Genomic DNA, 17,134 nt, shown 5'->3' on the forward strand with positions numbered 1-17,134 from the left:
GTGTTTGTTTAACTCAGGATGCAGAGAATACCTACCTTCCCTTAGGAATTTTACTGTCTCCATTATAACATGATATTAATGGTGTCCATATAGACACTGAAGTGTTCCTTAGCAGTACAAATAAAAAGGAAAAGAGTTTGGGTATTTCGTTTTTCTGGGCTGCCTGAGTGAATACACTGGAAAAAATGAGCGATTTTTCACAAGTTGATTTTTTATACCCTATAAGGTTATTTAGAATTGTTAAGAGGTTATTTCTCATATTAAGAATTTTTTTCTCTCAAAGCTATGAAGAAGGGAATTTTGAAAAAGCTGCTGAACTATACAAAAGAGCGATGGAAATAAAAGAAGCCGAAACCTCACTTTTGGGTGGAAAAGCTCCTTCCAGACACTCATTGAGTGGAGACACATTTAGTTTAAAAACCCATTCTCCTAATGTTTTCCTTCATCAAGGACAAAGGTAGTAGCAGCAATTATAATTTATTACAAATGCACCTTAGGATAAAATGATTAAGAAACACTTGGAATGTTAGGATTTAAAACTTACAAAAAATGTTTTTAAGAAAATTTTTTTATTTTTGTGATTTAGCTGACATTTGTATGAAATTGTATTGGACTACACTGAGGTTTGAGCCATAATTATGTCAATGTCATTTAAAGGAATTAACTTCCCTATTGTATGAGATCCAAGGGTGTAGACACAATAGAATCCTAAAATGACATGAATAGGTGGGTCTCTGTTCAGCAAGAGCTGGCAGACCAGTTAAGAGATCAAGACTTCCATGATTCTTTTCATCTCTCAAAACCTTCTTTAGCCTCCCTGTTCCTTATTTTGCGTTTGAACAGTAGTAGTGTCCAATTCTCTACCTCAAAGAAGTTTCAAGGAGTAAAGGGATGTTTATGAAAAGTATGAATTGTCTTCTCTAAAATTAACTAGTAACAGTAATCTCTGACTGCTACATTTTTTTATTCTACCTTTCCCTTGAGCCAAATGGGCCAAACCCTCTCTCCTTTCTGTGCTCTCTACACAGTATATTATACTGTGTAGTATGTATTGGCATAATATGAGGTCAGTCATGCAGTAACAGGTCAAGCTCATTGGCATTCAAAATAGAGACATGACATACATTCTGGTTTTTCTTAAATGCCATAAATGTCTCTTCATTTATCTCAAACTCAAAAATACTATCATTTTATACTGAAAAATATTTTTTGATTATATAAATATTGCCACATTTTGAATACTGTTTTGTACCATATATGTATTTATATATAATAAAATCTTCGATTTTAATGCTTGTAAGATTCCAACATGTATTAATTGTAAAGGTGAAAGATGTAATAACCATAATTCACTGTTTTAAAAGTACAATTTCAAGTTTTCTTTTTCCCACTCCAATTTATACAATAAGGTTAGATTTATGTAAGAAATAGGTTGAACACTGCAAAAGAAGACTTGAAAGTTGTTACTACTCATTAAGTAGTTTGCTCTAGGCTTTGGTGATTGTATAGGATTTGGATTAATGTTCTCTAAGGCCTGGCTATTCACAGGTTGGTCCATGAACCACCACCTGGGAGCTTAATAAAAATTCAGACTCTTGAGACTCTTTTTAGACCTACTGAATCAGAACCTGCAATTTAGCTAGGTCCCCAGGTGATTTGGATGAATATAAGTTTGAGAAGCAATGGTCTCACACTAAGGCACTAACATGGATGACATAAAAGACATTTGTAGGATCTTATGAAAAGAACATCCTTTTTCTTCCTTTTGAGAAGTTTAAGAGGAAAAAAAGATCAAGTATGACCATAACACATATTTCTGGGTTTGCCAGCTGTGTCAGGCATAATTTAATTTACAAATATACCAAACACTGATTTTACAAGTAAACTATTGACATTTTGACTATTTAATAATACATTATGAGTAATATAAGTTGAAATGCCTTAAAAAACTGCTTTAGGAAATAATCTGAGATCAATATACTAGAACACTGAAAAAAGAAAATCTAGCAAAATAATACCCATTTAGTCTTTGTTCCTACAAAATTGAGACTTGAAAACATGAAAAACAGAAACTTGAAAAATTATTCAGGTTAATAATACTATTCAAGTGACGTTATGGTAAAAACTCAATATTTCACTTAGGGGATGATGACTATATTTCAAAAGATTTAAGTTTAAATATAATTTTAAAAATTATTTTGATCTTACACTAACAACTCAAGTGTTTATATGTAGAATGCCTACTTAAAAAGAAAAATAGCCGGGACATTTATGTGTATTCGAGGTTCTCAAACAGGAATATTATGTTCACATTAATATAGTCCTTCACAATGAGAAAGGTAGGTTTCAGACAACTCAATTATAAAACTGAACTGGCAGGATCCAAATTATGGTTATAATTTTTATTAACATTTATGAAAGTAATTATAAAATGTGACAGGTGTCAAAGCTTCTTTAATAAATATTTTTAAATGGTTATTGCCTTTTTGTGTTGGTCAGTGAGTTTGTAGGTATTCAGGGAATATTTTTATGTGGAGAGACACATAATACATACTTTCTTTACTACATAAAACACATTCAAGTAGTACTACAAATTTCCCATTAACAATGAGAGAAGAGATTTAAGTTGCACATACTGTTTTACTAGAATTTAGAGCCTTTCTTTGAAGGCAGTTTTAGGAGTGTGTTTCCATCTTTCGTATTAGAAACAGTGTTTATAAATCTGGTCAAACACGATGGTTTTAGGAATGTAAAATTCAATGATTAATTTTTCATAATCAGCTGCTTACATACACAGGTTTTCATGAGAATGAGACTATCAAGAGAGCACTCCAGGTTGTAAAAGATACCTGTTACCAAATTTTTTTCATGTAAAATAATCCAATAACTTTTTAATGAAAGACCAAAAGATTAAAATAACTTAGATTTGGTGTAGTATAAGACACCAGCAGGGTGCAGTACCAAGTTAAAGGCAGAATGAGGTCTTTTAGAAGATGGTGAGTACTATTATTCTTTATCGAAATACAAAATGTTTACCTTGTAAGTAAAGTCTTGCCAAAGTGATGTGCCAGAGCTTCTTGCCAGAGCTTCCAAAGGAGTGGGATTTAGGAAGACTGCATTTCTTTTTTTGTAATTCAAAACATCTCTAGTAACTAGAGAAATTGTTTTATAGATGAAAACACTAAATTTTTAAAATATGGCAAACGACCTACCAAGGCAAATAAGTTTCAAAGCGGGAAACACTATCCCCATACTTTCCTGACATTACTCTAAATATAAGAATCACAAAACTAGAATCTCAAAACTAATACACTGAACTTATTTGAAGCTTTCTGAAATCAGTTTTTAGAACTTTATTTTACAAGTAAGGAATGCACTTTTTAATTTTTTACTAGCATTTTCCCCCTAAAGATACAATTTAGATATTCATATCTCCAAAGCAAAAAATCATCAAAATAGATCAGCGTAACAACAGCCTACAGATAATGGTTACACATGCATATTCTTCACTGGTCTCCAAACCATTGGGAATTTTATTTCAACCAAGGCTCTCTAAGCCTTCATTATTTGTATGCGACTCCAGAGAAGACTAGTTTATCAACTGATGATTTAGTGGTCACCATCAGGGAATAAATGATACTCTTCCAGTGAATAAATACATGTCCGTCATTTCAGAAGCAGTTTAGGCATTCTTCATGCCCACTATCCAGGACAAACCCCGCCAATATCTAATTACCTAGGGAATCAAATTTAAATAGACAGAAAGGAGCCCATACGATGGGTATAATCTGGATGATCTTAACCTAAATTTATTTCTTACTCCTCAATAAAGTACAGTTACTCCAGATATGTCCCACAGATTCAATGCTTTCTTTTCCTTGGTCAGTGTGGAAATATAATTTGTACTTCCTGACAGTACCTTTATCCACAAGGAAAGCTTCCTTTTATTTGCCTTTGTCTTATTTCAACTATATAATTCACTGGTTTACAAACTTTTCCAATTACTACATTTCAGTTTGTAATCAGGAAACATTTGAGAGGACATTTTTATTTGTTGTTGGCCAAATTAGTAGTGGCAGTTTTCTTATAGAGAGCAATTACACACAATGAGTAGATGCCTGCTAGCTCTAATCAACAGATTGCCCCTCTTGTTCTTTTCCCTGTATTTCAGGACCATGAACTGCTTCATTGTTCATGGCCTCAGGAGACAGACCAAGAATTACTGGATAGAAAAGGAACACATGTAATATCAAATTGGTCCTTTCTTCCCATCCCTCCCACAAAAGCCAAACATTTCAATGGCTAGGTTTTCAATAAGATATATAACAACCTATAATAATCCTTTGAAACTTTCTTACTAGAATGAAACATGAATTTTAGTAGAGTTATTTAGTTGAGGGCAAGGGGACCAATAAGCAACAGTATTTTCAAAAGTATAACAATTCAGTGACGATTACACATCAGTTGATGTTGCCTTAGGTTTTCTCAGTTTTAAAATGATTTTTTTTTCATTGCAAGGGAATAGGCTTATACAGAAAATAAAATAGAGGCCAGTCCATTATCTACATATTCTTCATTTTAGCCATGAGGTCTTCCAAGCTTTCACTGGAATCTTCCACTGTTACCTCAGGTACAGAATCTTCTTGCTACCAACAAATGAGAGTACATAGTTAAAAAATAACCATAAAATATTCTTGATGCTTAGGAATATATAATGAGTAAGCTTTAATCATGTTCAACAAATTTACAAAGTAAATTTAATAAATATGCCTTCAAATTTTTAAAAATTATTTATTGCCTTCTAATTTTTAAGAGAGACATAAGTCCTTTACTTTCCCCACCAGTCTTTTGACTTACAGGCAGTAATTTCAATATTCTTGAGATATTTATTGAAGCAGTACTTTTAAATGGTATTGTGGCTGAAATTACCAGCATACAAAAATGATACTTTCATTTAATCAAAATCTACTTTATTTGATCCATTAATAAATGAACAAGACAGTATGTCTATGTTTTCAAACAGTTTAAATGTGCTGTGCATATTTCCATATTAGCACTGCATACCTCCGTCTTTCACACATCTTAATCAAATATCGAAAATAGTGTCAAATATCAAAAATAGGAAAAACTGCATTGACATTACGGAATGGGATGAAGATGAAAGAAGATAAACATTTTCTTTTATATGATATTTACTTATGGTAAATCAGAATTTAGATATACCTTTTTGGGAATTGTATATGCCACTGTAATTCCTTCAGGTAAGTCAGGAACTGGACCTGAAGAATTTTTCAGTTCCTCTTCTGAAACCTCAGATACCAATTCAATACCTGTAGAATTAAATTTGATCTTATGAAGTTTTTAAGGAACTTAATAACCAACAATTATTCAAAATTTAGATAATCTTAACTATAACTAGATTCTCTCCCATACAAGTTTGTTTTATGCTGCCATTTCAGTTTATGAAAGAATTCCTACCCCACTCATTATCTTCATGTATTATCTCTTCCTCTTCTTGAACAACCTCTTGTTTGGGAAGTGCTACTACCTTTTTCTGTAGAAATCAAACAGAATGCAAGTGTTTTTACATATTCTCAGTTTTGAAGCATTGATTAAAAATTCAGGTAGACTTTTTATCCTACTAAAAGCAAAAAAAACCAAAAACAAAAACCCAGAATTTTCAAAAGTTTAAAGATCCAGAATTGAATTATCTTGTATTCCAAATCCAAATGTTTCTTCTCTTTTAAATTATACCTATGCAATATCATCTCTCATACATTCTGGCAAATCGACATATACCTTATATTCTTCCTGTTGCCTCCTGCAATTTCGGTCATCGCACTGAGGATTTGGCTTCATGGACATAGTAGGAAAAAAATCCTGCATTGCATTGTACCCAAGATAAAAACTAACAGTACCAAAATTTAACAGAAACCTAGAAAAACAAATCATGGTACATTTAGATAAAGAAATAAAAGGAGAAAAATATTAAAATAACTGGATTATTAAAAAATGATTTTGAAGAAAGTAATCATTTTTGTAACAAGTAAACCAGAAAACAAATTTTTTTATCTTGTTTACAGGACCTGTCTCAGGTGATATTTGTTGAATGACTACAAGAAAGAAAACATTACTCCATTTCATCACTGTAGAAATATTATTTTATCAATCTCTAATAAAGATAAAATGCTTCCAATTAAACTAACTTAGGAGTGGAATTTCTTAATTAAATTAAAGTCAACAAGCATACTGATTTTAGAGAAGTTAAAATGTGGAAGAAGTATCTTAAAAATCCCCAAGGTATGGGAATAAATCTAACTAATTTGTTAAAGTTTTTATATATAACATTATAAAGTTTATGATCTTAAATGTAGAGCTCAATAAAATTTTACAAGTGTTCACCCATGTAATCACTACAAGATCAAAATATAGATCGTTTCCAGTATGTCATAAAGCTCCCTGTGCTCCTTCCCAGTCAAATCTGATTCCTTTTAGAAGTTTTTGGAGGGAAAATCATGTATATAAGATAAACAACAAAAGAAAAAATATTTGCTAACATATGTTCTTAATATACAAGACAAAAAACTGAGCAAAGCATATAAGCAAACAATTCATAGAAAAATATGTGCTCAAATTACCCCAAATAACTGAAAATTAAATAATACCCACTTTTCACCTAACATACTGACAAAGATTAAAGAATCTGATGATACCCAATGTCATCAAAGGTGTAGGTGAACCAGGTACACCTAAATTGTGATGGAAATGTACAATCCTTTTGAAAGAGAAATTTAGTAATATCTATCAAATATTGCATAAACCCAGAAATTCCACTCCTAAAAATCCACACTGTACAAAAATCTAGTATACGGAGATATATATATGGCAAGATGTTGTTTGCAGCATTCTTAATAATAGCAAAAATATATAAGTGGCCTAAATGTCCATCAACAGAGGGCTGGCTAAATTTGACACATCTGTAAGAGAATATTACCATAATTTCTCTCCCTTTTCGTATCCGACTATAAAATGTTTTGTTTAGATAGGGCCTACTTACAAGGCTATCTGCTCTTATATGAAACAGCTCTAGACTATTGCCTTAAGAGTTCTTATGTATGCTTTATACAATTTCTTTGCTGGTAGCGGACATTTCTGATATCAGATTGCCTTCCTATATATGTTGCAGTTTATTATCATATTGGAGACTTCGAAAGCATAACTAAGCATATTAAAGCATAAAGTGAGAAAAATATTGACCTGAACTGGGAAACACCTAAAGGAATTCTGCTTTAAATAATGTGAGTTGGTTCAAAAACTCTTTGACATTAATCTTCGCTGCAAAGAAACCTTTGTCATTTTTAGCTATAATTTAGATGATGTAGTTACTGGTTAAATCTGTTTCTGGGTAGCAGAGATAGTACTCTGGTTAATGTTTAATCACATTCATATTATTTTTAGTAAGAGTTAAATCAAGATAGTGGAAACAAGTGCATTTCTGCCTAAGTCTCCAACCTAGTTAAACCTGTAGATTTATATCATTTAGTAATGTGTCATATATAAATACACCGGTACCATTTGTTCCATTTAACAAGAGCTATTCCAAATGCAGATAATAACACTAACATGTATGTGTATAATATATGTAATATTAATTAATATACAATTGACCCTTGAACAACATGGGTTTGAACTGTGCCGGCTCCATGTATACATGGGTTTTTTGTTTTTTGTTTTTCAAAAATATACAGTCACTCCGCTGTATCCCTGGGAATCTGTAGATGCAGAGTTCTACACCATTTTATATAAAGGACTTGAGCATCCATTGGTTTTGGTATCTGCAGGAGGGTGGTCCTGGAACCAATCCCAAGTGGATACAAAGGGTCAACTCATTAAGATTTTCGGAGAGTCAAAAGTTATATGTGGATTTTCAACTGCATAGGGGTTTGCACCCCAACTCCTGCAGTGTTCAAGGGTCAACTGTACATTGAAATTAAATCTATTAAGACATATCTACATAAAAATAAAAAGTATATGTATATCATACACAACAAAATAAAAATATATATTTAAAACTAAATTTAAAAATTATAATACTTAGATGATAATTTCAATATTTAAGATAATTCGTGAAATATATTTATTTTTATCAAAAGGAAACAAGACTATTCAGAAAATTTAGCCCTCACTCACTTTAACACATTTTGTACCAAGATCCCAGCAACCACTCCCATAGTGGTGGGAAGACTGGCTGCACAAACACCTTCTCGTTTCAGAGTCTTTTCATCAATATTTGCAGCAACTACAAGTGGTGGAGCACACTACATGAAAAAGAATAAAAGAAAATACATTTCAAAGAAAGGGAAAAAATTTATATCCCAAATAGTATTCCATCACATTCAAAGTTTCTTTTTTCTTTGAATTGTAATACATTTTCAATGTCCCTAGGAACTCCAGTACTTAACAGTGAAAAATAACCCAAAATGAATTATGCATACCGCAAAACAAGCAGATTCTCCAGGAATTATAAGCTGTATATGCCCCGAAACTGCATTTTCACTGACCCCAGACTCCATCCATGTTTGTCCAAGTTCATTACAAGCCTTAGTAGAAATAAGTGAAAGAACATAAAAAAGCAAGAAGTAATTTACCATAACTTCTTTTTATAAAAAACTGGAGTTTAACTAAATTATCACTTTATTTTACCACAGGTTTTTAAAAATTAGCTTTCAAAATTAAAAAGTTGTAAAAAATGGAATTCCTTGGCAATTGCCACTCTCCATCTAAAAAGTAAACTGACAGGTAAGCAGTCAAATATTTATTTAATTAAATTTAACCATAGTTTATTGGATTTCTTATTAGGTTAATGTAGAACTTCATTTTTCTAAGATATTTTCAGCAATAAAAAAATGCAAAATGTCATTTGAAGAGTTGAAAACAATAACTTAAAAGAAAAAGAAGTCAGTTTTATTTCTGAGAAAAAAATGTTCATATGCGATTTGTGTATATATTTACATTTACATAAAAATAAAGTAAAAAAAGTTAAAACCAATGCTAACCAAGAAAAAGTATTATAAGAGTATTACAAGACATTGATTTATTTTAAAAAGTTATACATAAGAAGTATCTGCTATTTTATAGTTTCCTCTATCATTGGCATAGAGAGAGTAGGATACTGAAACATATGCCACCAAAGCAAGGCTCGACAGGTCCTGCAGCCATTGGAATACCTTTCGACAGTAGGCTAAGAGACCTAAAAGGGTTTAAATGCATAACTATTCTTAGTATGGGGAATATATATTGATGGAATCTACAGAAAAATGGATAAATCCATGTGCATAACATTTTACACAATAGGAATACTCACTGTGTTTATTGTCATTCGAGCTTCAAAATTGTCCACACAGCTAAGAACTAGGTCAACAGGTTTTCCCTCTTCTAATCCACCATTACTTGGCAAAGAAAATAAATTTTATTTGAAAAAAATCAGAACACGAATACATTCTAATTAGACTTTATTTGTTCAGTCACGTTTATTTCAATAAATGTTTATATAATTGTAACATAGTATGTACTTAATATTAAAGATCCAATATGTATTGAGTATTGAGTAACCATTAAAAATAAACATCAATACTACAGTACTTATTATATGAAACATATAAGAATGCAAGAAGTATAAAGACTTTACAAAAGTTACCATTTACCAATAAGCTTTCACAGACTTTTATTCTTCTTTCACTAAAAATGTAATAAAAGTTAATACAATTCAATATTTCGGTTGTGTTAAAAGAGTCGACAGAAGACCACTTTCAGATAGAAATACATTCTAGAACACAGAACTTAAATTGAGGATTCTTTGTTTACTATTATAATGAAAGGCTTTTTGTTTATTTTATTTTGTTGTTACTATTGTTTTTTGGACAATATATACTTTTTACTGAGTTTCTAGTACATAAAAATTACACAAGAAATTATTTTAAAAACAAAAATATATATCATTCTATCAACTCGCTGACTCAATCATCAGTAACTATTTTCTAATAATACTTATTTAACTGAGCTGGACATTAAGCAAAATATTCATAAACAAAATTTTACCTTATTCTGTCTACAAAATGTTGAAAGTTTTCTACTGTGGTTATATTATAGTTGTGTACTTCAAAAAGAACGTCAGGATTAATGTTCCTAAGAGGGAAAAAAGGTATGATTAAAAACTACTAGTAGGTAATCATAAAAGTTAGCAAGAAAAAGAACTAAAGATCATTTAACAGAGAGTACAGAAATGGAATTCAGGCTAGTCAAAGAAAACCCAAAGTCCTCTTCTACCTTTTTTGTCCTATTTCAAGGACTAGGTTCAAAGACTAGGTACGAAACATGTAGATTGTCAGAACGCTTACAGAAATGTTCCCACGGTCTATATACGGGGAATTAAGGCTTTATCATCTCTGTTAGCTCCAGCTCAGTCTGACACATGAGCTTCTTTGTTCCTTACTCAATTCAATGCAAGTATGTTTAGGCCCACAAAGAAATTTTCTAGAGTTAAGGTTAGCCAACTATGGCCCTTGGGCCAGAACTGACCTGCCACCTGTTTTTGTAAGGTCTGCAAGCTAAAAATGGTTGCATTAAAATATATACCCATATATTTTATGACATATGAAAAATATATGAAATTTTAATTTCAGAGTCCATAAATAAAATTTTATTGGAGCATAGCCATAGTCATTCATTTTCCTATTTTTTTCTATTGCCTATGGCTGCTGTCATAACACTACAACTTTATAGCTGAGCAGTTTCAACTGAGCCATATGACTCTCGAAACTTAAAATATTTACTGTTTAGCCCTATGCAGAAAAAGGTTGCCAACCCAGATCCAAAAGATAAGAGAATTCTTATATAACTGAAATCTGCATTTTTATAAGAGAAAAATTCAGATCCATTTATACATTTACTCATTCCAAGTACACAAAATACGATTTCACTAAATATGGTTAAAATTGCTATTCCATTTACCTCAGAGTATGTTCTGCTGCTTTAACTTTACTTAATCCTGCTTGATGAGGTTGGAAAAAAAGTCTATTCATATTTGCCAGTTCCACCTTGTCATAGTCAAAGAGTAGCAACTAAAATGAAAATAATGATACTCTGATGAAAAACATGCCAAAAAACAAACAAACAAAAAGTAACAAAAGAATAAACTAGTAGGTTTTATATTTGATGGGTTTACCGAACTCTGAAATACTAGGTGCCATATATTAACTCATTTAATGTTCATATGAGATAAGTACATAGATACTATTATCCTCCTTTTAAAAATGATAGAAATAGAGCACTTGCCCAAAAGCCACTCAACTAATATGTAGTAGAAACGGGATTCAAATTTAGGCCTTCTCAGTCCACATCTGTATTCTAATCACAATGCTGTACTGCCTCTAAATGATTCACTGATATAAATGTTCATTCCATTTCATACCAATTTTTAAAAATTCTGCCAAAATCCTACTTAATTCCAATTTTTTGCTAAGAGTCAAGAACTCATTAGAAAAATTAAAATTTTAAATTAGATAAACACAAATGCCATAACTTAAAAATTATAGTGTAGCTTGACTCCATTTGAGAATATACTATATGTGTGTGTGTGTGTGTGAAAGACTTGAAAATATTAATAAACATTTTGTCTTTTTGCATCATCTTTCCTATATTAATAGAGTGCCAACTTTGAAATTACTTTCTTTTAAGAATTTGGGACATTGATAAACTTTATGGGAAAATGTGTGCTTTGTCAAAATGACCAATTAAAGAGCATATAATTAGGTACAGTTTAAGTATTCAACCACTTTAGCTTTATAAATCTAAGATTGGCAGACTGATTTCTGATATAAGGTTACTTATTTCTACCCACAAACTAAACCAATTTTAGAAAAAAGTAAAAAATGTATGGGTTCAAAAAAATCTGGAGCATTCTCCAGTTCAATTTCACTTAAGTCCAAATTGTTTATATATTACTCAAACAAAAAAAGTTCCTGAACACAATTGGGTAGTCCTTACTTAACTAACAATATTAGCTTCCATTCAGATGAGGTTATGTCTTAACCCCTTCGGGTAGAACAATCTGAATAAATACAACACAAATCAATAACCATTAGTAATGAGAAATAAAAATCCTAATATGTACCTGATTTACCCCAGAAGTGAGTAGTTCCCTATATGATAGGCAAAGGGAAATGTTTTTACCTTACCAATGCCACATCTTGTCAGCATTTCAGCAGTTACACTACCAACTCCACCAACACCTACTATTGCTACAGCAAAGGTACGGATTTTCTGTGAAATGCAAAATTATATGTCTTGATTAATAACTCTTCATCAAAAATGTCATCAGAAATTATTTTCATTTACTGAAATCATCTTCAAAAACTTGGAAAAGTTTATCATACCTCATAGTCGCTGACAATTCCCATTCGTTTCAATGCCATCAAGCGGCTTAAAACAGAAAAAAAAATGCTTAAAGCTAACAATCTTTTAATAGTGACATAGATAAACCTTTATCATAGAAAATAAACACCAAAACTCAATCACTACTAATCCTTTCAAAGAAGAGAAATCTTTCAGCTGGATTTACCAGATTAAACTAAATTACCAGGGCAGCTTTGAAAACACTGATACTTGAAAACCCTCCCAGGTACAGAACACACAAGATTTTTTTTAATTGGAAATAATTTTTCCTCAAAATTTTTAAGATACAGTTCCAGTGTCTTTTAGCTTCTGAAATTGTATGTGCCTTTGAGTGAATCTATTGTCACCCATTGTGCTGGGTGCTTGATGTTCCCTTTCAATTTGGAAACACGTTTTTCAGTTCTGGGAAATTTCCTTGAAGAATTTGGTGATTTCCTTCTTTGGTTTATTTTTCCTGGAACATCCTTCTGGAACTCCTATTATTTGGAAGTTGGACCACTTGGAGTAGTGTTCTACTCTTATTTTCTTTCTCCTATTTTCTAAGTTTTTAGTTTTCTGCTCTAGTCTCTGGATGTCTTTTGATTTTATTTTCCAACTTTTCTATTGAGATTTTCATCTTTGTTATTCTCCGTTTTCAAGAATTCCTTTAAACCATCTGAATGATGTGTGTGTGTGTGTGTGTGTGTGTGTGTGTGTGTGTCACCTTGTTCCATTTCATTTCCAATATATCATCTCTCACCTGGGGATACGGATAATATTGAGGATGTGTTCCCTTTCCATAGTCTAAGTTACTATTTTTACTGTGTTTATTTCATGTTAAGAGCTTCTCTCATTCTTTGTTCTGCTTATATTTAAGAGCCAGACACTAATAAAGACAAGGACAGACAATGCTTGTTTGAATTTGGGCTTCACTATAGTGTGATCTGGCCAGACTATTTAGTTGTAACACATAATGTCACTGTCTTTCAGTCTCTCTTCTTGGCTTGATTAGATTTCCTAAAGAATCTTTCACTTTCCAGCCTGAAAGGTGTTTGTGGCTCTCAGTTTTGGGGTGTTAAGTGGAAGAGCAAGGCTGGGAGTCCTAGCCTTGCTCAGTAGGTAAATATTAGTTAAGCCCCTTACTTCAAGTACAAATACCTGTTTCAATTAATAGAAATCATCTATTTCACTCTCACCAATGAGTAAATCTCTAGTCTTCTCTCCTGGTAGGCAAGAGGCATTAGCATTAGCTTGGCTACAAAAAGTGGTGTAGAAAACCTAGGCTGTATCTTCAACAGATTTTCAACCACATCTTTTTTAGCCCTACCTTAAGCCCTTCTAGAAGTATCTGCCTTTCCTGAGCCTTTAGGGAATTCTGTGGTATAAAGTGGGTTGAAGACTTAAGAGTCAACTTCTTTGGATCATTAAATCGGTGATCAGTCACTCATCCCTTTTCTAGTTTCTAAAATTGTATTACTATAATCTTCAAGTACAGGGACCCACCCATCCCAATTATTAATAGAAACCCTCTATTTTTTCAATGGGGGTTTATTCCTTTTTAAAAATTTCTTTATTGTCACTTTAATAGAAATGGGTAGACAGTGATAATAAATACCTTTGATCGATATGCCATGTGTACTTTGATGCTCTCTTTCATCTTTATAAATAACCCTAAGAAGAATGTATTGCAACCCCCTTTTTCGAATTTGAAAAAAGATTCAGGTTAATTAACTTTTTCGAAGATGAGCTAAATGGCAAACAAGTATTCAGAGGTGGGTTTTTAAGCTAATATTTGAAACTAGGTTTTCTAATGTTAAATCCTCTACTCCCTTCTCCCTTTTCTCCACATGCTTATAATTATAGTCTATATCACATAATTTTATAGTTACTTGTGTTGTTTGATCATTATTCCACAACCACTGAGTCTCCCAAACTAAAGCAAATGGTCTTTGGGGGTCAGAGGCTTTATATTATATTTCTTTTGTATCACTTGATGCAATTAAAATGATTTAAACACCTACAAACTTCTCTATTTTTCAATAAGCCTATACTTTATCAAAATTCTTAATGTCTGTATTGCAATCCCATGTTTACCTTTCTATCTAATGCTGATCTGGTGATCTCTGGAGGGAAATGACAATATCTACTTTGTATCCTCAGTGTCTATGCATAAGAAATAGTCAATAAATGGTAAATAATACCATTCGGGAGGGCTGGAGATGAAAAGAAACATACCAAATATTAACTGAATGAACAACAATCCAAAAGAATTAAGGCTTAACTTTATCAATTTTCCATGTACTAACTGGTGAGGAGCTTTGGGTGACAACTGCCATTTCCTATGTAGCAAAAGATAAAGGGTGCGAATAAGACAGAAAATACTAAATGTTTATATTTGAGTTCTGAAAGTTTGTGATTATTAAATGTCAAGGGATCATCTCATATTAACTGATTCACATCTTATATTTAGGTAATTCTAAATATATAATGCACATTCCTTTACTTTTTATTCTTAGATGAAAATTTTCAGATTTTTCATTTGTAAAATTACAAAATGTTTAAGGATGCAAATGGAATAGTTTCCGCTTCTGACTAGAAATGTCAGTTTGTGCTTATTCAAACTCTAAAGATTTTGGATTAATCCTTCATATTTGGCAATACAGTTAAAATACATGCACCTCTGTCAATTATATCATAATAAAATTGAAGGAGAAAAGAAAAAAGAATTAAGACAACTTTCTAACCTATTAGATTTGATGAATGAAGGAAAACGCAAGCATCTGGCATGATTTCATTTGATTTGGGTTAATATGAACTCTTTAATTATGCAACAATTAGTATTTTGTCTGGTGTTTCTATTATAAATAATAGAATTAACATCTTTGTACCTAAATAGTGGTCTGAATTTTAGGTTTAAAAAAAAAAGAAAAAACGTGCACCCTAAGACTTACTCAGAGGCTTTATATGTCACAAATAAAACATTTTTTAAAAATCCAAACTCTTCTGCTCTTTAAAGAAAAAGAGCAACAATAACATCTTTCCTGTTTCACCTACTTTAAAACTATTCAGCTTTTTAGTCATACTACATAGTGGCTTATTTTTTATTGCAGAGTACCATGTGAACTTTGGTGTAAAACAAACCTAATGCCAGTCCAGGCCTTATTATATACTACTAGCTCTATGACCTAAGCCAAGTTATAGCAGCTCGCTCGTTAAGCCTCAATTTTCTCACCTATAAAATGGGGGTAAAATAATAGTGGCTATCTGCTAGGGTCGTGGTGCGAAGGAAAACACATGAGTAAGGGTGCATGAAAAGTGCTTAACAGGTAGAGAAAGCTCAGTAAATGTTAGTATCTGCACTGAGCAATAAAGTCTTGTACAAAGCTTAGCACATACAAGCGCTAGTCTAAGAATTTTACATACACCGATGTTTTCGATCCTCACAATTCTGACAGCTATCACTATTATCCCTATTTTACAAGTAAGATATTTAAGCAGATAGGTTAAGAACTTGCCAAAGGCTGCTCAACTGCTAAGAGTTGGGATTCGAATCCAGTCTGACACTAGAGTCCTTACCCTTAACCACTGCACTATATTCAGCCTGGATTATGAAACCTTGGGAAATGAAAAAAAGGAGTGGATAGAACTGCTAAAGTCAAATGGCTTTAGAGCTAATCCAACCCTCTCACCACTCTCCAACTTAAGAAACACTGAGAAGCCTTTATGAAACCGGACGTTAATGCTTAGCGGGTTTTACATATGATGTCATCCTCTGAAAGTTGTCACTATCAGTTTTAGGCAGAGCAAGGTAAACTGAGTCAGGTGCGGTAGGAAACTGGATACATGTCCTCAGCAGGCACAGGAGCAGCACCATATGGCTGATTCACTTGGATTTTTTTAAAAGGAGAAAATAACACCTTTTGACCAGTACTAAGACGTGGCGTTATCTATTTGGGAAAAGGACCCCCAGAACAAGAAAAGAGATATGGGGGCCCCGGGAACTGGACGGAAGGGGAGTGCCTCACTCGACCACATGAGAACCGGGACCTCATCCCCTTCACCAGCCTCCGATCCATGACGCAGGTCACCTGTAGGGATTGGAGTCTACTACCTCCGGGCTCATCTTCTCGATTCGAGCCCGGCCGCCTCCTGCGTTGCAGTCTCCCAGGTCCCGCCGATTTCTCTCCTGGGCCAATTCTCGCTCCAGTTCCTTAACCCGCTGCTGCAGCCGCTCCACAGAATCGGCCATGGCTGGGTCCCCGGCCGCCAATGCTTTCGGCCCCAGCCGTCGCCGTCGCCGCCGTCCCACGCTGCTAAGTCTACTGAGTCCGTGAGGGGTATATAAGGAAGCACCTAGCGGTGGCTTTCCTAGCCTAGAACCTTGGGGAAATGCTCCCAGATCCTCACATATGGACACGTCTCCACCACTCCCACGGGCCTCTCACAGTACCATTTCCGGTTGCAGTCATCACTCCCCCTCAGAAAACATCCGCTCCTTTTAGTTTTCTTTTTCGCCGGGTCCTAAGAGACCAGGTGTCAGCAAGGCCGAGGTCCTAAGCGTCCAGAGCCAGCAAGCAGCCTACGATGTCGCCTTTCCAAACTGGAAGCTAGTTAAAACACCAGGATCTTTTTTATTCCTGGGCTCGAGTTCCTGTCGGTCCCTTTTCTGAGCCGAACCTTATAGGCCTTCCGCCTGCCGTTG

At 33.3% G+C, this 17,134-nt stretch overlaps 2 protein-coding genes across 4 annotated transcripts in view; one reads left to right on the forward strand and one right to left on the reverse strand.

The window, feature by feature from the left end:
• NPHP3 (nephrocystin 3) overlaps positions 1-3,465 on the forward strand; it is a 35,082-nt gene extending 31,617 nt beyond the window's left edge. For both annotated transcript variants that reach the window (XM_036218940.1, XM_036218941.1), the window contains exon 27: positions 284-3,465. In XM_036218940.1, the coding sequence (XP_036074833.1) occupies positions 284-461 (178 nt within the window). In that variant the 3' untranslated portion in view covers positions 462-3,465. The remainder of the gene's footprint in view (positions 1-283) is intronic.
• UBA5 (ubiquitin like modifier activating enzyme 5) lies at positions 3,339-16,849 on the reverse strand. 2 transcript variants are annotated; one of them, XM_016140302.2, is made up of 12 exons: positions 16,521-16,849; positions 12,435-12,480; positions 12,232-12,321; positions 11,011-11,120; positions 10,099-10,185; positions 9,365-9,449; positions 8,496-8,600; positions 8,191-8,318; positions 5,800-5,935; positions 5,479-5,554; positions 5,224-5,330; positions 3,339-4,646 (listed from the first exon to the last, which is right to left on the reverse strand). In XM_016140302.2, the coding sequence occupies exons 1-12, from the start codon at positions 16,679-16,681 to the stop codon at positions 4,563-4,565; spliced, it is 1,215 nt and encodes a 404-aa protein (XP_015995788.1). In that variant the 5' UTR covers positions 16,682-16,849; the 3' UTR covers positions 3,339-4,562. The 2 variants fall into 2 exon arrangements, with proteins under 2 accessions (XP_015995788.1, XP_015995789.1); XM_016140303.2 differs by lacking the exons at positions 12,435-12,480; positions 16,521-16,849 and having other exon boundaries at positions 12,237-12,321.
• Positions 16,850-17,134: the final 285 nt, after the last annotated feature.

This window comes from Rousettus aegyptiacus, unplaced genomic scaffold (genome assembly GCF_014176215.1).
Source record: "Rousettus aegyptiacus isolate mRouAeg1 unplaced genomic scaffold, mRouAeg1.p scaffold_m13_p_4, whole genome shotgun sequence".
NCBI lineage: Eukaryota > Metazoa > Chordata > Mammalia > Chiroptera > Pteropodidae > Rousettus > Rousettus aegyptiacus.